This window comes from Sebastes fasciatus, chromosome 1 (genome assembly GCF_043250625.1).
Source record: "Sebastes fasciatus isolate fSebFas1 chromosome 1, fSebFas1.pri, whole genome shotgun sequence".
Classification (NCBI taxonomy): Eukaryota; Metazoa; Chordata; class Actinopteri; order Perciformes; family Sebastidae; genus Sebastes; species Sebastes fasciatus.
Window position 1 is genome coordinate 22,789,031 of NC_133795.1, and position 23,806 is coordinate 22,812,836.

At 39.8% G+C, this 23,806-nt stretch overlaps 2 protein-coding genes and 1 long non-coding RNA gene across 4 annotated transcripts; 2 read left to right on the forward strand and 1 right to left on the reverse strand.

Annotated features, from left to right (window-relative positions):
• Window positions 1-1,947: 1,947 nt before the first annotated feature.
• gmppb (GDP-mannose pyrophosphorylase B) lies at window positions 1,948-17,421 on the forward strand. The gene is made up of 10 exons (XM_074637984.1): window positions 1,948-2,091; window positions 6,306-6,499; window positions 6,672-6,752; window positions 7,966-8,014; window positions 8,645-8,787; window positions 10,035-10,193; window positions 10,448-10,526; window positions 13,260-13,387; window positions 13,468-13,650; window positions 14,628-17,421. Exons 2-10 carry the CDS (start codon window positions 6,371-6,373, stop codon window positions 14,757-14,759), a joined length of 1,083 nt encoding a protein of 360 aa, XP_074494085.1. The 5' UTR covers window positions 1,948-2,091; window positions 6,306-6,370; the 3' UTR covers window positions 14,760-17,421.
• Window positions 17,422-18,578: 1,157 nt separating this feature from the next.
• Window positions 18,579-20,965, reverse strand: LOC141769158 (nuclear factor 7, ovary-like). Its single transcript, XM_074637943.1, has 2 exons — window positions 20,878-20,965; window positions 18,579-20,693 (listed from the first exon to the last, which is right to left on the reverse strand). The coding sequence occupies exon 2, from the start codon at window positions 20,684-20,686 to the stop codon at window positions 19,286-19,288; it is 1,401 nt and encodes a 466-aa protein (XP_074494044.1). The 5' UTR covers window positions 20,687-20,693; window positions 20,878-20,965; the 3' UTR covers window positions 18,579-19,285.
• LOC141769179 (uncharacterized) lies at window positions 20,862-22,511 on the forward strand. Of its 2 annotated transcripts, none has more exons than XR_012594273.1 (3): window positions 20,862-20,987; window positions 21,763-22,034; window positions 22,366-22,511. It is a non-coding gene; the product is annotated as an uncharacterized LOC141769179 (long non-coding RNA). The 2 variants fall into 2 exon arrangements; XR_012594272.1 differs by having other exon boundaries at window positions 21,763-21,880; window positions 22,366-22,479.
• The last annotated feature ends 1,295 nt before the right edge of the window (window positions 22,512-23,806 follow it).

Genomic DNA, 23,806 nt, shown 5'->3' on the forward strand with positions numbered 1-23,806 from the left:
AAGGAGGTAAACCAGCTGTCAGCTGTCAGCTGACTGGTATGTAAATGCAGCGCGGGGAATGCGGTGAGGTCACCTTCCATCGCCACGCTGTTTTTCTCTGATTGGTCAGAAGTCGGGAGGAGGCGGGACCGTAGTGTTTGGGACATACCATTATTCCGTATGTTAGGGGGCGCACAATAACGTTCAAATAAAGGTTACGGAATAGGTGGGGCGGCCGTGACGATTTGGACTATTTTTCGTCAACAAAAAAAAATCATTTAAAAGAAAGAACAAAACATTTCTAAATTTAGTTTTGTATAATTTAAGGAGATATGCGTTTTTTAAGGCTCCGGCTGATTTGAACACCCCCGTGTCAGTGACAGCAGTGAGAGGCAGACCATCAAGTTTACCAGATTCAGCCAGCCAGACCGGAAACTGGGCGATATGGCTTTTAAAATAAAAGCTTCACTTTCTTTCCAGAAGGTTACAGTTCCAAAGTGATATTTAAATAAAAATGTAAGAACTTAAAAATTAAGTTTGGATATGACCTATAGAAACTAAAACAAAATGATCAGATAGATGACGTTATTACATGTATGCTTATATCAACATCAGGGAGGTTATCTCAATTCAATTTTTATGAAGTTTTTTTTTACTTTCAAATAAAGAAGGCCATTGTGTAGAAGAGGTTAAATTTAGATTTACAATGTAATTTATTTATTTTTCTAGGTGATTGTAATTACATATTGCTGTATTGTGATGCATATTGGAATTTTTATTTTCTAGCTGGGTACATAATCCCCATTCCTTTGTCCAAGACACACCTAGCCAACATGAAAAAAACAGTGCACTGCACTGTTTTTTTCATGTTTAAAGTCATAGGTTTACGAGAAAAAAGTTGTAATATTATGAAAATAAGGTCATAATTTTATAAAGTCATAATTTTATGTGTTATTTTCTTTTTTTCTCGTAAAGTTATGACTTTATTCTCGTAATATTACGACTTTTTCTGGTAAAGTTATGACTTTATTCTCATAATATTACGACTTTTTCTCATAAAGTTATGACTTTATTCTTCTAATATTACGACTTTTTTTCTCGTAAAGTTATGACTTTATTTTCGTAATATTACGACTCTTGTTCTCGTAAAGTTATGACTTTATTCTCGTAATATTACGACTTTTTTCTCATAATATTATGACTTTATACTGTAAATCTGATGTTTTTTCCCTAAAAGTGGCCCTAATACTTCGTAGCACATTTGCTCTTTTGCCCTCACTGCATTAGACTTATATACTATCTACTTAGACTATAAACTGCGTTACACCTTCGTCACAATGCTCAAATATTTTGCAGCTCCAGACAGATTTTTTTGTTGTTGTTGCCTAAAATGGCTCTTTTGATGGTAAAGGTCGCTGACCTCTGGAATAACAGAACAAAGGGGTGCTTTTGGCCCAACACATCACTGGGTGCGAGCTGCCCAGCCTGCAGGAGCTGTACACCCAGCGGTGCCTCAGGAAGTCCCTGAGGTTCATTAAGGACAACACCCCCCCCCCCACACAACAGCCTGTTCTCCCTCCTGCCCTCTGGTAGAAGATACAGGACCCCCAGGACTCTCACCAGCAGACTGAGGAACAGTTTTTTCACCCAGGCTATCAGCCTTTTAAATAGATAATTCATACGACACCTTCTCACACCAAAATATATCTTATACTGTATATACTGTATATATTCTTAATGTATATGTTCTTAATATGCCCTTGTACAAAGCATTTCCTTTAATAATTGTAATGTAAATGTAATTGTTATGTAATTGTAATATAACTTATTATTTTAATGGAGCTTCCCAGCAAAAAGTATTTCACACGAATGTGCCTGTGTAACCGGCGTGACAATAAACATCTTGAATCTTGAATGTTTTATTTTGAACCTCTGGACCGGATGTGTGACGTTATCACGTTGTGTGACGTTGTCATGTTGTGTGACGTGACGCTGAGCGGCTCGACAGGAAACTAAACAAGGAATCCGGATTTGAACTATCTTACGTGTCATTATCAGAGATTCAGTCATTCACAAACCTCCTGGAGACTTCTGCTGCACAAAACCCTTAAAGTAAGTCTTTCATCCTCGTTATTCAGCTTCACACAGACTGAATGCAGCAGCAGGAGACTCTATATCTATCTGTCTGTGTATCTGTGGTTAAAGGCTGTAACTCAAGTCATCTGTAAACTAGCTGAGCTGAGGAGCTAACATGGGCTAATACAATCACTGGAAGTTCATTTACATGAGCACAGTCAGTGATCATCACTTATAGTTGAGTTTATAGTTTATAGTTTATAGTTTATACTACACACAGTATCACTGTGTGGCTGAAACAGCTAGTTTAGCTGCTGGAGATGTGCCTAAACTAGTATCTGCTTTAATGTGTGTTTCTACCTCTGAGTAACCTTTAACCTCGTTTTATCACATGTGTATGTTTTGTTGATACTATTTTATTTATTTATTTATTTATTTAAAAAGGATCCCCATTAGCTGACACCACCAGCTAGTCTTCCCGGGGTCTGAAATCAAGTACATTACATTTATCCCATACATACTATATATACAACATCATATTTGTGTTACACTAATAACATTCAGATTTTCCAAAACATATATAAATTTCACATTCATACACATCTTCCACAACCATTTAGCCTCAAGGCCCATCATCAGGGAAAAGGAACAAAAGAAAAACTATAAGGAAACTAAAAGATCATGAGAGTACAGCCACACTTCCTTAAAGAATGAATGAACTCACCTGTTGTCTTTCCCCAGAGGTGTTCATAGTGTGAGGAGGGCCTCCTCAGGGGGGCTCCCAGGGATGCACCGATACCGATACCTGGGCTTTGTTTATCGGCCGATACCGAGTACCGAATCCGATACCACTCTTTAATCAATAAGCTGTATGCCAAAAGGTTATATAACATTTTTACATTTGCTGCTAGAAAAATATACAGTATATTACTACAGTGGATTAGTGATAAGAAACCGTCTGTCCAGGGCTGGCGAAAAGTGATATTTGAGATTTGGAATATCTTACAAATATTCTACATGCCAAAGTAGATCAGTTCTACAATATTTGGCAGCCCTATCTGAATTATATTGGACCTGATCTGTCCTCCATTATCTCACAAGGAGTCTCTTGAACATGAACTCATAGATCCTATTTCCTATGACCTCCTTTATATATTTTTTTGATCTGAGCTGTACCAGTGTTTGTTTTTTAAATTTTTTTTTTATTATTCTTATTGTTGTATTTGTGAAAATAAGAAAACCCAATAAACATATTATTAAAAAAATAAAAAATAAGCTTTATGCCTCACTGTGTGGAAGTGAGCAGGATTATTCTGTTATGTATAAGGAAACATCAGACTTGATTTAAACATTGTTTTCCTAACTTTGTAAAACGAAACAAAATTATCAGGAGTTACAATTCAGGTGTAAAAAAACTTTTAATGCAGCGACAAATTGTTCAAAACTTAAACAGAAATTAAAATGGCAGTATATAATGTATATGGTATATACACATAGAACTGGATTGAATAGATCGGCCCCATTGTCACCGATACCCGATCCAGTTATTTGAGTCAGTATCGGCCCGATATCCGATCCGGTATCGGTGCATCCCTACTCCAGATAGTTTCGTGGGGGCTCTGGAAGTGAAACATTTTTTTTAACTTTAGTTATTACATTAGCTATAAAAAGAAGATCAAATTTGACTGTTTTTCCTTTCAGAGTCAGAAACTAATAAATACCTCAGGACAGACCTTTTTGTTATGTATTTGATGAAGTCTGAAGTTATGTCAAACAGTAATATTAGGCTATCTTGGCTCAATTGTTGAGTGTCTATGGGATCAAATAACATAACCATGACCCCATAGACATCCAGGAATTGAGTGAAACTAAGCAACTAAGGAGGGGGACTGTGTGTCACAGTCACAGTCACTTTTGAAACCTCTTGTTTAAACTTTCTGAATGAATCATTACAATTTTACTCTGAGAAATAAGCAAATGTTTTTGTTCAACACACCTCACCCTGTTTTTGAAACCATTAATCCCTCACAGACTCCTCTTCCCCCTCTTCTACTAAAACCAAAACTTGTTATACGGTGGAGTACAGTTTAAACAAGTTTTACAACGTGAAGGTAGAGATCAGATAACAGATTATATCACCTTAAGAGAGTCTGATCCCCCCTACCCTCTTTTATTTTGAAGGCCAGAGGGAAGCACTATTGAACACATGTTAACCATAGATCTTAGCTGAGCTTTCACTGTACAGTTTTTTTTCCTCTATGTGCACTGATTTCCAGTCTTTTTCCGCTGTTTCACCTTTTGATATAAAATATTTTCTAATAAAATACATATTTTATAACACCATTTTATTGTAAATCAAAGTCTGACTTGATATGTAGTTTACTCCTACAACAATTTGTTGTATGGTTTCACTATTTTCTTAAGTGTGCATTGTTTTGTCGCAAAAAATAATCATCAGATTAATTAACAATATAGACGATCGTTAGTTGCAACCCTAAAGTGGTTAATACATAGTTGAAAAGGGGATTCTGGCTTGGCTAGTTTTACAACATGCAAATCAGTCTCTTGACCCAAACAAGAATGCAAGCTGACAAGTATGCAGGGTTTAACGTTAATGCTTTTCTCACTTTCCTGGTCGGGCAAGTTAGTCAGAAATGTACTTGCCCAAAGTCAATTTTTACTTGCCCCTGTACAAATTGTTTTATTTATTAGTGGTTATCAAATAACAACAAAGACCAAAGTTAATTGTCATGTTTAATCTTTATTTTAATGAATTAAGCTGCACATCCAATGAATGGGAGCCTGATTTAATGGACCCAGAGAATGTTTGTTTTATTTTTTGAAACCATATGAGCTTTATTCTAGTGTAGCGTTGTCAGTTGTGAAAGAGAAAATGTTCCCATATACTCAGATCATTCCTCTGGGTGCTCTCAGTGTCATCTATAACATCTCTCCCAGTTCATTGTCTATGGAGCAGATCCACACTTTATACCCTGTGACATCACAAGTTTGAGTTTTAGCCCTCTAGTTTTTAGATTTGGGAGAGAGATGTTCATGTTTACTAATATTTTTTTAACTGTCTTAGACCATAGGAATAACATGTATGAATTTTGTCCGTAATTCCCCTTTAAGCCTAGCTACAAGCACGGACTGATAAAACTATTAGGGGGCAAAACTTGATCTGTTGAACAACACCGAGTGTAGTGACCCTTCCTGACGTTTTGTTGTCCCAGTGAGTCAGTTTTGGTACCATCTAGCCGCAGTTTGTGCCTCTCATATCTTACTATTGCATTTGAGTCACAGAGATGAGCATCTAATTCTGCCAAAAGTAAATACCCAATGATCGATGAAAGGCCCAGAAGGTTGTTTAACAAAGCTTACAGCTGTTCTGAATATGTGTTTCCCAAATCCTCAAAGACTCTTCAAACCATCTGGGTGGAAAAATATCACGTCAAAAATATTTTTAACCAGTTTCTCAAATTACAACTGCAATGTTAACATGTTATTTTTTTATGGAAATTAGGCTGTCAAAGTTAATGCAAATTTGTTTTAATGCCACTAATTTCTTTAAGACAACTTGCGATTTTTAGGTTGTAGCGGGCTCAGTTTTAAAGCTAGAGTGAAGATACTGGCATCATATGAAACTAGAAAACCTAAAGAATATATTGGTACCAAGTATGTAATACTAATGTTTCAAACTTACGCTAAATGTTGCAAGGAAACACTGTCATGGTCATTTTCAAAGGGGTCCTTTGACCTCTGACCTCAAGATATGGGAATGAAAATGGGTTCTATGGGTACCCATAAGTCTCCCCTTTACAGACATGCCCACTTTATGATAATCACATGCAGTTTGGGGCAAGTCATAGTCAAGTCAGCACAAGCATATTTGTCCATTCCCATGTTGATAAGAGTATTAAATACTTGACAAATCTCCCTTTTAAGGTACATTTTACAAATACAATATTTTAATCACATCACTGTCCTAATGAAAATATAAACAACATCAATATATACCAATATCACTGATAATGTTTGTTCTGTGCAACAATTTGAGCGTCTGGAGGCAGTTAGCAGGACTTTAAACGCTGAAGGTGATGAATGTGTTCTTTGTACCTATCAGGCAGCCGCTGCTTTCAGAGTTGTGGTTTCTTAAAATCGATAATCTATCACAGAAACCGGCGTGTCATATTTGATGCAACCTTATCATTGCTTCGTCAGTCACTGTAACCCTCCTCTCTCCTGTTCAGGCTGGTTGCTGTCTCGTCGTTGATGAGCTGTGATCACCCTGCTGACGGTTGATAACGGCAGAAGCATGAAGGCTTTGATCCTGGTTGGGGGTTACGGGACCCGGCTGCGACCGCTAACTCTGAGCGTCCCCAAACCGCTGGTGGACTTCTGCAACAAACCCATCCTGCTGCACCAGGTGGAGGCACTGGTCAAGGTACGGAGGAGGAGGCGGCGGCGTTCAGTGAGCTCCAACTCAGCTGCTCCCCTCTCTAGTCAGGAGCTCTAAAGTCTAACACACTTAAACTTGACTGCTGACGTTTCTTTTGGAGTTTGTTGAAGGTAGTCGGTCACCTTGTCTCTTTCGCTTTCTGTGTACGTGTGTGCAGGCCGGGGTGGACCATGTGATTCTGGCGGTGAGCTACATGTCAGATCTGCTGGAGAGAGAGATGAGAGTCCAGGAGGAGAGAGTACGTACAACAAACCATCGCACACTAACGCACTATTACAGCTGTCATACACATCAGCACTCACAACACACACTGGGTGTTTTAATAGTAATCAATGGACAGTTCATTAACTTTTCCTGAAAGGTTAGTTCACACAAATCACCAGTAAACATATGTTTCCTCGTACCCATAGTGGTGTTCAAGTCATTCAGGCAGTTTTTGTTTATTCTCTGAGATTTGACCTCTGCCTCTGCCACCTTACAAGAGAAAGAGAGAGAGATTTTTTTTGTCTATCAAGCATCATGATACTTCAAAATTCAACATCCCCTTCCAGTGTGGACGTTTTGCTGCTGCTCTAAATGCTCGATTGTTAATCTATGATGTGCAGCATACTGTTAAAGCAGTCTCTCAATCCATGCTGCTTTTATTTAGTGGAAGTGAAGATTAGATAACAGATTACATCACCTTAAAACAATCTAATCCCGCTTTCTCCCTTTTATTTTGAAGACCACAGGGAAGCAGTATTGTTACCGTGAACACATCTTTACTGAGATTTAACTGTATAGTTCTTTTCATCCTTGTGCGCAGATTTCCACCTCAGTCTATTTTTCTGCTGTTTTGCCTTTTGATATTAAATATTTTCTAACACTTTATTATTTAAAGTTAAAGTCTGACTTGATATGTAGTTTACTGCTGCAACAATTCATCAATTAATAGATTAGTTGATCAACAGAAAATTATTCAATAGCAAATTTGATAATCAAGTAATTGTCAACAGTTCTCTGGTTGCAGCATACAATTTGAAGATTTGTGGCTTTATATAATTGTAGATTGAATATCGTTGAGTTTTGGTCGCTTGGTTGAACAAAATATAGCATTTGAAGATGTCAGCTTGAACTTCTGATGAACATTTTGACTATTTTCTAAAGTGTTTATTGTTTATCAGACATTTTTTTCAGATTAATCAACAATATAGACAAAGAGGCGACTCCTCTGGTTGCAAAAAGGAGTCTGATTGTATAGAAGTCTATGAGAAAATGAGCCTACTTCTCACTTGATTTATTGCTTTACTCAGAGCGAGTGACTTGTATTTTTATCCTCTTGTTTGGAATCGGGTAAACCATGACACCCTGGCAGCTCAATTGTTTATGAACATTTTGTATATTGAGTATTACAGAACTGATTAATGTGCTCAGTCTGCAGTATATCCTGAATGAGTCTGTTTTCTCTTCAGCTTGGGATTCGTATCTCTCTGTCTCATGAGAAGGAGCCTCTGGGAACTGGTGAGTTTTCCTTCACTACAGACAGGAAACTGTCTCTGCACCACAGCAAAGTACATTTTAAAAGTGTCCAGTGATTGAAATAGTGAGAGCCTGGAGAATCTATGTATCTACAATGTAATATTGTCCTATGAATCCCACAAGAGAGCGGTGAACTTCTATCATAGTGTAATTATATATATATATATAGTAATTTTCTTGGACATTCAACCGTCACAAGGAATCAGATAAAACAACTTAACAATAAGTGTCTGATTTTAGCTCATTAAAGGGGACATATCATGAAAAACTCGCTTTTTCAGAGCTTGTGCACAAGCCTTCCCCAAACTGTTGCCACAAAGTTGAAAGTGCACTATTGCTTGAAATATATATTGTATGCTGTAGCATTAAGATTTCTCTCATGGGAACTACGAGGCACAGACCAAAGGTACACACAGGGCGGTCCACATACTTTTGGTCATATATTGTAGTTTCTGACCTGCAGATAGGACTTGAACGACTTTCGGACAGTGTTTGAGAGTCCAACGTAGGCTTTCAGTTTGTGTAGTTGCAGTATATCGTAGTGTCAGATCCATGAGGACTGAAAGTTTGATATAATTGATAAAAATGAGAAATGAATGTGTTTGTGTGCAGCGGGCCCCCTGGCGTTGGCTCGGGAGCTGCTGAATGTCGACAACGAGCCGTTCTTCGTCCTCAACTCGGACGTCATCTGTGATTTCCCCTTCAAAGATCTGCTGCAGTTCCACCACAACCACGGCAAGGAGGGAACCATCGTGGTGAGACAGACAGAGACTGTACAAAGTGTCTTTCCTGAGTAACACTGTTCAGACGCAGACTGACAACTGCTACAGATTGTCCAGTCAGATTCTGCCGTTTTTTGAGCTCTTCTAGAGGAAAGTTGACCACTGTGACAGAAACAGGGTGAATCTGGTGGTTGTTTCTCACTGTTTTGGACTGAAGACCAGAGTGCTGGAGACCAATATTACCAAGTATTATATTGTACTCAGGATAATGAGGTAATAATTACATTTCAAAAAGAAAAAGGAAAAAATGTCTAAATTAAAAGTTTAAATCTTAAAGGAACAATATAAAATACTGACAGCTATCTTTTTGAAATGGCAAACAGCAGTCCAATTTCAAAACATTGGAGCCGTGGCCCGTCCACTCCTCCGGTGTAAGTGATAGCGTTTAGCCTGTGTTAGCATCACAGCGTTAGTCGGAATCACTTCACCAGCTGTGTGTCTCAAATGCTCGCTGCCTTGATAACCCAGCTGCACACGGACCACAGAGAGATTTGCCGAGGCTTTTCAGGTCGGATAGAATCTAATGTTAACATTATCTCTGTTGATCCAGTTCGTTGGCTTGCCTCCATGGCTGCAGACGGCTGTTTGCATGCTGATTTGTTTCATATGTGGTTAACGGGGTGTCCACATGGGCAGAGGACGGGATCACACCGGCCAAAACAAAAACAGATGTTCAGGACCAGAATGGAAATTTCAAAGGAGAACATATACGGGCTGTAGTGTTGTTGTCGGAGGAGCCAGTATTTCAATTCAGCATGTTTCCTTAATCTCTGATGACATATCATGGTCATTTTAGGATTTATTACAGTAAATATATTACATATTGGTCTTTTAAGTTTGTGTAAGTAAGTGTCATTACAGAATTATATGATACTTCAATGTTTTACTGATATCCAGTGGATTAATTCTAGATTTGGACATTTTTCTGGAAATTAAAGAGAAAACATTTAGATTCAAAGATAAAATAAGACATTGGAGAACAAATATGTTAACTTAATTTCAGTCTATTTAAATAGAATGTGGATTGATTATAATTTTGGTTCAGTTTTCATTGTGAAAAAAGTTTTTTTTAGTTTAATTATTGAATTCAGTTTTTGGTTCTGCTCCAGTTTCACTCATCATTAATTATGATAATGTTGGACTGCACCTCAGCAGAGTCAGAGCTCCAGCAATCAAACCCAACCAGCAAATAAACTGATAGTGTGTTTGTTTGTGCGAAGGTAACGAGGGTGGAGGAGCCCTCTAAGTACGGCGTGGTGGTGTTTGAGGCGGACAGCGGCAGGATACATCGCTTCGTCGAGAAACCGCAGGTCTTCGTCTCCAACAAGATCAACGCCGGCATATACATCTTTAATCCCAGCATGCTCAGCAGGATCCAGGTGACTCATACACACGACAAACACACACACACACACACACACACACACACACACACACACACACACACACACACATGCACATCGCCACCACCCCCGTTTGTGGTGAAGTAACAAGTAAATGTGCAGTCAGTGGGAGTTTAACCATAAATGTGCTCTTTAGAGAATACTTTGGTGTTCACTGATACATTTTTCTACATACTGATATGTTTACTGGCATTTAATTATGTTTGTGACTATTTTGTGTGTGTGTGCAGCTGAGACCAACATCCATAGAGAAAGAGATATTTCCTGTCATGGCGGAGGAGGGACAGCTGTACACCATGGAGCTACAGGGTAACTATCACTGCTACTACTGCAAGACTACAACACAAATCTATAGTACACGCATGCCTTCTATTCATGGGTGCAACTAACACATATTTTCATTATCAGTCGGTCAATTATTTTTCAGATTAATTAAAAATGCTCATCCCTGAATCCAGACGGTGACATCTTCAAATATCTTGTTTTGCCCAGCCAACAGTCCGAAACCCCAAAATATTCAGATCACAATACTATCAAACAGAGAAACCAGGAATCGGTTGGTATTTTTAAATGATAAATGACTAAAACAATTAATTGATTATCAAAATTGTTGACAAATAGTTTTCTGTCCATTGTTTCAGCTCAAATTTTATACCACTAAGAGGGTTATTCTGGTTTATTACAAATTTGGGTTTATTCTGATAATACGGTGACATCAGTAAAATGTCAGACAGGCCAATAAACACGAGCAGAGACAATCAGTTATGTTGGAAACAAACCAGCAGTTTAACCAGATGATCTTAACCACTTTATATGGATGTCAAACAGTATGCGAGTGTCACTAATAACCAGGGCTGTCAAAGTTAACGCGATAATAATGCGTTAAAGCAAATTAGTTTTAAAAAGCCAGAGTGAAGATACTGGTATTAATGAAACTACAAAACCTAATGAATCCATTGTACCAACCATGTCATACTAGCTTGTCGTGAAGGAGGTTAAATAACGCTCCAAACTTAAGCAAAATTTTGGCGAGGAAAAACTGGCATGGCCATTTTCAAAGTGGTCCCTTGACCTCTGACCTCCAGATATGTGAATGAAAATGGGTTCTATGGGTACCCACGAGTCTCCTCTTTACAGACATGCCCACTTTATGATAATCACATGCAGTTTGGGGCAAGTCATAGTCAAGTCAGCACACTGACACACTGACAGCTGTTGTTGCCTGTTGGGCTTCAGTTTGCCATGTTATGATTTGAGCATATTTTCTATGCTAAATGCAGTACCTGTGAGGGTTTCTGGACAATATTTGTCATTGTTTTGTGTTGTTAATTGATTTCCAATAATAAATATATACATGTATTTGCATAAAGCAGCATATTTACCCACTCCGGCAATAAGCAAAATGTTTTTTTCTTCCTTTTATTGATGTCACCATGTTCCCAGTGATTTATTTTATTGCTGTAAGAAACACAGTGTTAACACGATAATGGAATGTGTTGTGTGCTCGCTCTGGTCTCACAGCTCACAGCTCTACCAGACGTAAGTGTTTGGGCTTTTCTTCACACCCGAACTCCCGTAGTTCTAGAGAGGAAACGTTTATAGAGAAGCACCGATAACAGCAAAACATCACAAACACGATGTCTGGATCAAGACTGTTTTCAAGATTGTTAGATTCTCTAGTGTTCAGATAAAGATAGTAGTAGATCAGAACCAACCGTGATCCAAATCAGTAGAATCATCATCTGGAATCGGTGCATCTCTAGATCCTCGTCCCTCTCTGGGAGCGATCAGCTTTGTCTGAAGCAGTGGAAACATCCAGCTGAGCAGTTTAAACCTCCCTCCCACCCTGTAGTCCAGGCAGGTGGACCGGTCCGAGTCACTGACTCTGGTCCGGCTCGTAGTGGCTTTGTTTCCCTTCATGAATCTGTGGGCAAACGCTGAGCAGCTCCCAGCTTTTTAAACTGTGAAAGAATGACAGAAGGTCCTTGTGATTTCCTGCAGAAGATTTACTGAACTATGAATGCACATGACGATGAAGCAGTTCTTCGTTCTTCAACGCTGGCTTCAGATTTATCTGGAGTCAAAACAACAAATCTTTCGGCTGATTCAGACTTAACTATATGACGACAAAGACTTTTTATCATCACATGACAAGTTTACTGATTTTCAGATCAAGTAACTTTTCCGTTGAGGAATCGTTTGTCTTTTCAACACACAGAGGTGTAGTGGAATAATTACAACTATTTAAAGCAGCAGTAGGAAGAATATTTTTGGCATCATTGGGCAAAAATTCCATAATAACCTTTCAGCATATTGTAATTCAAGTGCTCTGAGAGAAAACTGGACTTCTGCACCTCCTCATGACTCTGTTTTCAGGCTTTAAATAAATCTAGCCCGTGACGGGAGACTTTGGCCAATCACAGGTCATTTCAGAGAGAGAGCGTTCCTATTGGCTGTTCATTCAACAGAGGCAGCTGTCAATCACTCACAAACTAATTAAACGTCAAACTAGGCAGCGCTGATCAAATATGAATCAATATTCTGTTACTGTAATGCCTATATCTGGCAAATCAAATCCCTCAGACTCAAACACAATATTGATTCATGTTTGATCAGCGCTGCCTAGTTTGACCGTTTGATCGGAGTTTGTGAGTAATTATCTATTAATTTAGCCTTCATTATTTCCCATCATTTCCCAAAGCACATCCTGAGGTTTTAGACTGATCGTCTGACTTTCCCTTTCTTTCAGAGAAGTGAGATCATTGCATTGCAATGCAGTTGTGAGCAGGAAACAATATAAAAACTCTTCAGGTTTGCAGTAATGTAAAATAATACTAGATAGAATATTAAAAGACACTGGTGTCCTTTTAAAGATGGTGATAACTGGTCAGCCTGTCAGTGTCTGCTGATCATGTGACCTCAGCACCTAATCTGTTGCAGATCACAAGGAAACATCTGGTTTTGTGTCCTTGTTTCCATGGTAACTAACTGCTCTCACTGTCTCTATGCTGTCTGTCTGTCTGTCTGTCTGTCTGTCTGCAGGTTTCTGGATGGACATCGGTCAGCCTAAAGACTTCCTGACAGGGATGTGTATGTACCTTCAGTCACTACGACAACACGCTCCCGAGAGGCTACGCACGGGGCCCGGTTTCCTAGGCAACGTCCTGGTTGTGAGTTCAGCTCATTGGCGCTACATGTCAAATACAGAACCACGCTCGATGATAATCCCCGTCATTTCTTCCCTCTGCAGGACCCGACTGCACAGATAGGGGAGAACTGCACCATCGGCCCGAATGTCACCATCGGTGCCGGCGTGGTCGTGGAGGACGGCGTGAGGATAAAACGCTGTACGGTGATGAAGGGAGCACGGGTTCGATCGCACTCCTGGCTGGAGAGCTGCATCGTGGGGTGGAGCTCCTCCGTAGGCCAGTGGGTGAGTAAAGGGCCGAGGTCGACAAACTTCTCTGAGCAGAGATCACTTGTCTGAACAGACTCATTAATGTGTTTATACATTACTGCGGGGGCCGAGTGGAACTGAACACATTTACACTGAGAGTGACAGCAGGGATGTTTGGGTTCATCATGGTCGACATCAAGCACTGTCGGCACATACGAGTACTTCACGCCCCCTTTTGGGAGATAGAAAACTGAAGATCCCATAGACTTCAGTGCAATTTGACGTGTGTTTAAATTTGAAATTGTAATTTTGACAAGTTCGTAAACATTCATCTCTTGTTAAACAAATGTTTGTTTTATACTATATATTATTTTGCGACCTTGCCTGAACCTGAGCGTTCGTGATACCTTAATAAGTTAAGGTTGATCACCGTCACGTCCCTTCAGTCTTCCCCCGTCCAACACAGTGGCCGGATATTACTTATCCAGACATCTATACATGTTTGATTGAATCCCGTTAGGCTAAGTGTTGTCTGTAAATAACCAACATGTTAATAGCCAACTGTTTGATCTAGAGGCTGAGATTTAGTCTGAGACGACAGTCTGATGCTGCTTTAACGTTAATGTGTGACTGTATTACTGCAGCAGCCTCCCACTCAAGCTAATGTTAGCTAGCCATGCTAGTCACTGTCACCAGCATCATTTAGTGATTTACCTTTTTTTTTAGTGATTTTTAAATGTACCACATTTAATAAAAACGGGACACTGGAAGCATGAAATGAAACACCCTCATCTCCTCCCTAAACCAACCTATAAATGTTACAATCTGACAAATGACAAATACAGCAGATCTCATTCAACAGGTCAATATTAGAGTTGCAACACTTGCGCTTTGTCTCAACGTCAACAATCAGATATTGCTTTTTTCTCTCTCGTCTCATGTTGGATATGTAGATATTTGTTATGGTTGTTGTCAGGTGTGATGATGCTCTCTGGGTTGATCTGTGTCGTCAGGTTCGCATGGAGAACGTGACGGTGTTGGGGGAGGATGTGATCGTGAACGACGAGCTTTACCTGAACGGTGCCAACGTGCTGCCCCACAAATCCATCAACGAGTCGGTCCCAGAGCCACGGATCATCATGTAGCAGCAGGCAGAGGAGAAAAGCAACCGCGCCTTTTATACAAACTCGACGAAACACCGAAACTGTGCCAGAGTGAGAGAGAGAGGGACGAACAGACGGAAGGAGGAGAGATAAAAGAGAACAGGAGAAGGTTTTTTCTTCTTTTTTTAATTGATTTGGACTCGTTTTTAGCCCTGCTTGGCTGCACCGTCCATCAATCAGGCACGATGGCGTAAGCATGATCTGTCATAAAGCAGGAAGGTTAATACTTCTGTCAGAGCTGCAGGTAAAAAATCAAACACTAATGTCTGAATGTGGCGGACGGTAATTGTCTTGTGTGAACCCTGCTTTAATAGAGAGAGTGGGTGAGGGAGGGGGCTGATACGGTTGTCTGTCAGATGGTGGAGGGACTAATGTGAAGTGTATTCATGGGGGAGCGGGTTAGAGAGCGATATGAACACTGCTGTTTAGATTCACTATGCATTTACATTTCCTGGACAGCTACACAGAACAGGCACTGAAGGATCATACTACTCTCTGCTGTTGCAGAGGCTGGAATCATGACTAATGACAATTGAATTTCTAATCCGACATATTCAACTAGTATAGTTAGTCAATGATTATAGCAGTTAAAGCTGCATTCATATAGATAATTAATGGCCTGTTGGGGGGCAGGGTTATGGCTAGAAAGGATCCGTCTTGTGTAAAACTCTCGTGAGAGTTTGTATGTGTTTGTGAGAGCTAGTGTTCATGTATTTACGTTTTGCAGGCATCCTGTATCTCTACACTTGTGGAAAGGTTGCATTTGAAGTTCTGTGTGACATTTTTACATGTTAATTTGAATGCAGTGTGTGATTTGTTTTAGATTGAGGTTCTAGTAATGTAATGAAGTCATGAATCAAGTTCAAGGTTAAGGTCGTCTTTTATTGTTTTAATTTCATTATCATTTTGTGTTGATTTTGGCGGTCTCTACGGGCAAAAGCGGTAATGTTTCAGAGCACCAGATTCCCTTTAGAAAACTTTTTTTTTTTTACTGCAGCAGAGTCTGACAGTCTGCCCTGCGCAGTCCTGGTTCTGGTTCTCCTGTTCCTCCCTTCCCTCCAACGGGCCAAGCAATACGGCCTGGCCCTCCAGCAGCGTGGTGCCAGTGTTGGCTCCCAGCGAGGACCGGTGGAGCAACGAGGTGAAGCTCTGCTCATGGCCGGAGGGGGAGTCACTTCTGCCGGGCGCCGAGGTCTCCACCTCCCGCCACGCTCCGATTACAGCGAACGAGAACGCGACGTCATATTTACACAAGACGGATCCTTTCTAGCCATAACCTGGTGGGGGCAGCAGAACAAACTGTAAACACAACATCCAACATATTATCACCTTATAAAATTGATATTAACAAAGAGTTGATTATTTACACATCCAGCAAACACATATATATATATATATATATATATAAGATATTGATTAGTGCAGCTTTAATCAGTTCTAGAGCAGGTGTCAAGTATGTCTCGCTGCCTTGGTGAACTTGACAGGTTTGTCGTTTCTTTCTTTTTTATTAAGAAAACTGCGCTTCAATGCCAAACTGGTTACTGCACTGTAAAAAGTGAACAAATTGTAGCAAGTTTTTTTATAACTAACTGAAGTTTATCAATTATATTTACAGATATTTGAGTCACGCTGCATCTGGGACATTCTACTTTGAAATAACATATTTTTCATTCATGTTTAAGTGTTTCTTAAAGGTGCTCCATATGATATCCAGAGCATTAATATAGCAGCAAACAACTATTTGCTATTTAAAGATATAGAGGAGTAATGTCTACCTGAGCAGAGAATGAAGTCGCTCTCCCTCTGTGTGTGTTGTAATCAGAGCTTCTACATGCTTTATTGATATAGCCGGTCCGGCTGCGCGTGCTTTTAGTGCATGTGAGCGTGCCCTACTGGCTAGCTCACGGCTCCCGCTCTGCACTAATCTCATACGGTGGTTACAGCTGATAACGCCGTCCCGACCGATTGCACCATCGCAGAAGCGTAGCACCAACCATCCGGTTCCCCCGCCAGCACAGTTGGCATTTTTTTCACGGTAAGCACAGTTAGCCACGAGTTGCCACCATGTTGAGAGCCGTGCGGAGGCGATAGAAATGCTCCCAATCTCGCATTTAGCTCCTTTGTAAAGAGTACCTTAACAACCCCTGAAGATCCTGTTTTTGCTGACCTCCAGTGTTTTAACCTTCACTGTTTTAATGCCCTCACAGACATTTTGAATCAGGTATATTAATTAACGTAGAGGGAAGAGTCTGTTTTAAGGCACATTTCACTGCTCACACTCAAATGAAGGGAGTAGATCAGCCCCGCCTCTTGATTTGTGTCATCCTTCTGTGAAGAGTCATTTTAACGTTCATCACCTCTACAGTTGAAGGTTTCTGGAGCTCGTCACCACAGGCGTCCATGTTTTTGTCACCTCAGTAGCTCAGATGTGTCTTCTACATTTGACTTGTCGTTACTGACCATAAACAGTACAGACGCTCAAAACGGATCTCCCAGCAGATTGCAGTGGTTCCATGTTATGCAGTGAATGATGAACGGTATTTAGACCACTGAACATGTAAAGACTTTGACTGTCTGAATGAATGAAGTCAATTCTTGTAATGAAGTCTTTTTTTAAAGAGAATAATATAATCTACTGACCACATTCACATCTCGTCTTTTTTTTATCTTGAAGTGTCACTCCCCTCATGGTACACACAAAGATCAGTTTACTGGTTATGGTTAGTTCTACTCAGCCTGTGAAAACAGTTGTATGATGTCGTTTGTGGCTGTGGAGGAGATAATAACCCTGATGATGTCATAATGATGTCATCAAGGTAATCTCAATTTGAGTTTGGGGACTACAAATGTCTAACAGAAAGTCTGCGTTACAAACTGGAGATGTGGAGTTTGAAAGATGTTGGTGTTTACCAAACAGGGAGGGTTTAATGAAAGATACTATCAGGTTGCATCATGGGAAATGTAGGATCCAGTGTTTTCAGAGCTTTATATTTATATTAGGGACTAAAAGTCAGGATATCTGCTGCTTTAATTACACCATTTTTTTTGTCTGAGTATTATTAGGAAATTAATCAAAATGTATATTTACAGATATTATATTATAAGAGTAAGATCATTTTTGTGTATTGTTAGTGTTTTTTTCTATTCTTTTTTTTTTTTTTTAGAAATAGTCGTCGTAAAAGTAATTTTGTTGTCCTACTGTCTTATTCTTCAATTATGGTCTCTTCTGTGATGTTTCATTCTGTCGTGGCTGAAAGGAAAAAACTCAAGTATGAAACCTTTCTTATATTGAACATGAAGAGCAGACACTTGTTATCTCAACATGAGACAATTAAATCTGATCATCAGAAAACAATGTTTGAGATAAAACTTAATTTGAGCAAATGTTATTTACTTTGAGATAAATTGTGTGATCTAACAGGCCTAAAAATATTCTCAACTACCACAGCCGCTCTCAGCCTCTGTACTTTTCTGTGGTGGCATATAAGCAACAAACTGTAAACAACAGAAATATGACTTCTAAATAAATACATATTTAAATATTAATAATAATATCTACTAATATGTAATTCCTAAAATATTAATACTTTTTTCCCTCAAAACATTCTGACTTTTTCCTCATAATATTATGACTCTATTTTCATAATGTTATGGCTTTATTCTCAATACATTGCAACTTTTTTTTCTGAATAGTATTACTTTATTATTATTATTTTTTAAATATAATGACTTCAGTGTCGACACATTATTACCCTTTCTTGTATTCTCAAAATATTACGATTGATATTCAAAATCTCTGAACACATTTGAGTCTGAAATCATTTTGATTTGATTGTTTATTAGTTTTAAAATAATAATTCAAATTGGTTCAAAGCGATCAGAACATAATCAGAAATGGACAGTTTACATCAAAATCACAATTTCGAAAGAAAGTAGTGCCTCTCCTTACACAATGATAGACAGTGCAGAATGAAATAAAAACAATAAAAGAATGATATTAAAAATCATCAACTGGCTGACAAAAGATTATATAATGATTACTTACAATGAGACATATTCCTCCCCCAAAAAGACTTTAAAAGTAATTAATAAATCAGAAATAATCACTCAATGTTTGTTTATATTATGGATTTATGTACACAATTATATCTTCCAATATATATCAATATTGGCAGCAAATATTCAACATCAGATTATTTAAAGTATTGTTTTTTCATTTAAGACTATCAGTAAATGTTCTGACAGAACTAATGTTCAGATTTTGCCTCAACATGGTTCTTATGTTCCTGAAACACTGACACTCCTCTGTTCAGTCATATATAGATATTTGCCCTGTGTCAAAGACCCGAGGACGTACGGACAAAAAACTTTCAAATTGCATAGAGGATTTTTTCTGTTTCATATAAACTCGTAGAACATGTATAGTATCACTGACATGCAGGATGGCATTTCTGAGTAGCCTTACTCAACCTGAATATAATGCTATATAGCATGCTTAGCTAATGCATTTAGTAACTAGGCCATAAGCCTGTTGATACAGAGACCTTCATTGGTAATATCTTCAGTGGGAGTTTACTCTCAGTTTCAACGTATGGAAACAGTCTCTCAGTGAATGTGTGTGTGAAGGTGTGTATGTTTATGTTAGTATCAAGATCATAGAAAGACAGTTTTCCTTTGTCAAAGTCCAGATGAACTCTGATCCTCCGGAGCTGCTTCTTCACTGAGAGAACGGTTTCTGAGAGTGGTGGGGAGGCTGCTTTGTACTTTCCTTCATGGAGATATATTTCCCAGAATCCAGTCGGTATTTGTTCCTTTCTCCCGACAGACTCCTTCATCACACCTAGGCCCCAGGATGGATCATTTCTAACCTCAAAGTCCCAGCTGTGAGTCCCAGAGCTAAATCCCTCTGAACCAAGGACAACGCAATGAGGATCAAACCTCTCTGGATTATCAGGAAGCTGCTGTTCCTCTCCTCCTCTCACACTGGTCAGATCTTCAGACAGGATGAGTTCTGGATGAGCAGTGTTTGGATCCAGAATCAGAGGAGTGTAGGAGACCATCTCCTTCATCTTGTTCCAGATGTTGAAGGTCAGGTTGCCCAGGTGTTTGGCCTCGTCTATCAGAGCTCCTGAGAGCAGCTGTGGATCCTCCAGCAGGGGGCGCTGCTGGACTCTTTCCACTGCAGCCTTGTAGTTGTGCAGGAATGAGACGTCTTCAGCTCTCAGCTCCTCCTCTGTTGCTCTGAATGTGTCTGAAAGAGCTGCTATCTCTCTGCTCAGAGCCTCCATCTTCTCCTTCATCATCTGGCTCTTCTGCTCCTCTTCCTCCCTCAGAGCAGAGATCCTGGCCTCCTCTTCCTCTTCTAGAAACTGGTGAAGCTTCTTAAACTGCTCCTTAATCTTCCTCTCTGTGCGTCGGGCCTGGACCTTCATGTGTTCTGCTGTTTGATCACAGTTTCCTTTAACTTGTTTAAAGAGCTCCAGTTTCTCCTGAATGGGCTTCAGGGATTTCTGGAGCTCCTGTTTGTGATCCTGAGCAGCTTCATCGATGGGTTTGAATCTGTGGTCAGTATGTATCCTTGAATCTCTGCAGACGAGACACACTGGCTGCTGATGATCCAGACAGAAGAGTCTGAGTTTCTCAGAGTGCAGACTGCAGAGAGTCTCTGAACCTCTCTGATCTCTCTCCAGTAAGAAGGCCTCACACAGGTTCTTTAAGGCCAGGTTACGAGGAGGGTTCAACTTTGAAGATCTTCTCTTACAAACTGGACAGTCTTGTGTTTGTTTCTCTCTCCACCAGCTCTTCAGACAGTCTTTACAGAAGCTGTGGCTACATGACAGGAGGACAGGATATTTAAAGATTTCATAGCAGACAGGACAACAGAGATCCTCCTCTGATCTGGAAGCCATTTTGTCTCTGAGTGAAAATAAAAACACAGCACACACAGAGAGCAGTCGATCAGTCCGAAGGTTGAAAGTTATACTTTTCACTTTGAGTCGTAGCCTAGCTCCTCTAAATCTCCTGTTTATATATTATACTAGGCTATGTTGAATCAGCAGCAGGTTGAAGTATTCCAGTACTCCAGTAATCCCAGTGTTACCTGTGTTCCCAGTGTTTCTTCCTTTCTGTGGCTTCTCTCCGTGGAGTTGAACTTCAGTCAAGCCTCCACTTCGAAAAACAAAGTCAAGCCAGCCCCCTTATTGTTTTGTGGTAGGTGTATATCTTTATTACAGTAAGACTGTGTAAGAACTGACTTCAAAATAAAAGCACCGTTCTGATGAACGTGATAGACCATTTCACATTCATTCATTCATTCATTCAGTCAGTCAATAATAAATGAATAAACAAAAATACATAAATGAAACAAAATTAATACATATAAAATACTAAATGAAATGAATGATAATTAAAATAATAACTACCGCCTGCAAACCACATTTCAGAGAAAACTGATTAAAGCCCAGCGACTAATAAATACGCAAAACAAACATCAAATCAAGAATATTACGCCGTGTGACTCATGTAAATGGTAAATGGACTTGCTTTTATATAGCGCTTTTCTATTCTTCCAACCACTCAAAGCGCTTTACACTATATGTCAACATTCATGGCAGAGGCTGCTAAGGTGCCAACTTTGCCCATTAGGATCTAATCTAAATACTCATTCACACACCAATGGCTATGCCTTTGGGAGAAATTTAGGGATAAGTGTCTTGCTCCAGCACACATCGACATGTGATCCGGAGCAGCCGGGGATCGAACCCATTAGTGGACAACCTGCTCTACCCTCTGGGCCACAGCCGTGCTTCATTCTCTCACAGTGCAGCTGTTCTAAGGCATAACTAGATAAAATGACTCTTATTCACTCATTTACAACTTGTCAGGCCCTCTCTCTCTCTCTCTCTCTCTCTCTCTCTCTGTGTGTGTGTTTGTGTGTGTGTGTGTGTGTGTGTGTGTGTGTGTGCTGTGCTGTGCTTGATTGCAGGAGTGGAGTCTGGTGTGCAGGGGTTGTGGTGCAGCTGCAAAACGTCATCAATCTACTCTACTACAAATACTGGTCTTCAACTTCACCACGCTGCCAGATCGTAGACTCTGTTCCCAAAGTCAGTCTAGTTCAAGCCTCTTATCTGAAAAGCTCTTGTCTGTTTTTGTATGAATGTCTCATACCTGTTTACCTAGCACACCTCTCTGGACTCAGCACTCAGCTCTGGACCTCTGGATCTCTGGACTCAGCATATGTGGCATAATCAGTCATATGTAGGTTATAAAACAGAACCATTTCTTGGGTGTAATGCAAGTGAAGATAGTTTGTCATGTTTCATATGTGTTTATAAGAAGAAAGAGTTCAATGTGGTCATAATTTAGGGTACAGTGTTATTTATTGCCAGTGTCATTATTAGGGTGTTGTGCCAGTAGATCGCCAGTAGGTATCAGTGTCGCTACAGAAGCCGTGTATGTGAAGGGAGCGTCACAGGGAAGTCTCGCGTGAATAAGTGAGATAATGAGAATCTCTGTGTACCAGTTAGAAGTAGAATACACTGTTATGTGTAGTGATTGTCAACCTAAAGCATTATTTTACATTTTGCAGAACATCTTAAATAAATGTGTAGCACCAGACTGAGCCTGTGGGACATCATTCTGTGCACCGCTACACATACAGCTCTGGATCTCTGGACTCAGCACAGAGCTCTGGACTTCTGGATCTTTGGACTCAGCACACAGCTCTGGATCTCTGGTCTCAGCACACAGCTCTGGATCTCTGGACTCAGCACACAGCTCTGGATCTCTGGACACAGCTCTCCTCCCCCCCCCTCTCTGCCAGCAAACTCGCCTGACTTGCTCTACCCAGTTCTCGCCATCAGAAATTAAGTATTGTAAATAAATTATTTCTTTGCATCTATTACCTGCCTCAGTCTCTGTGTTCTGCACTTGGGTTCACTAAATAGCCACGCCTAACACAACTGTTCTTGTATTCAATTATTATATGGGAAAAATATAATTGCACAGGTAAAACTGAGTTTAATAAAGAAATGGACTTAATTTACAGAAGACAACTGTGAGCTATGCTAACCCACTTGAGAATAATATTAGATTTTTAAGTATTAAATTACATTCAAAAGCTCTTGACAGCACGATGTCAATGACCCCACAGCTACTGCCACACCGCTGAACTGGATGGGTCACAACTCCTCCTTTCCATTAGAGGGATTCAGCATCATGTCCCAAATATTCTCTGAGTGACATTGAGGAGACCCGATAGTACAGTTCCTGATAGTGTTACATCTGGCCTCATGCTTCCCTTTTGTGGTCGAAGCTCATCATTGAAAGGTGATAAACATGCAAATACTCAGCATGTTAGCATGCTGTTTTAGCATCCATCCCAAGAAGTATCCTGTTATTAACTGAAATGCTGGACAATCTGAAAGGAAAAGCCAGAAGTCAGTAGGACTCATCCTTTTGGGGACCATGAATTTCTGAACCAAATTTGGTCCGATAGTTGACGGACTGATCGACTAACGTCAGACATTTTGAATCAGGTATATTAATTAACGTAGAGGGAAGAGTCTGTTTTAAGGCACATTTCACTGCTCACACTCAAATGAAGGGAGTAGATCAGCCCCGCCTCTTGATTTGTGTCATCCTTCTGTGAAAACGAGTCATTTTGATGTTCATCACCTCTACAGTTGAAGGTTTCTGGAGCTCGTCACCACAGGCGTCCATGTTTTTGTCACCTCAGTAGCTCAGATGTGTCTTCTACATTTGACTTGTCGTTACTGACCATAATCAGTACAGACGCTCAAAACGGATCTCCCAACAGATTGCAGTGGTTCCATGTTATGCAGTGAATGATGAACCGTATTTAGACCAGTGAACATGTAAAGACTTTGACTGTCTGAATGAATGAAGTCAATTCTTGTAATGAAGTCTTTTTTTAAAGAGAATAATATAATCTACTGACCACATTCACATCTCGTCTTTCTTTTATCTTGAAGTGTCCCTCCCCTCATGGTACACACAAAGATCAGTTT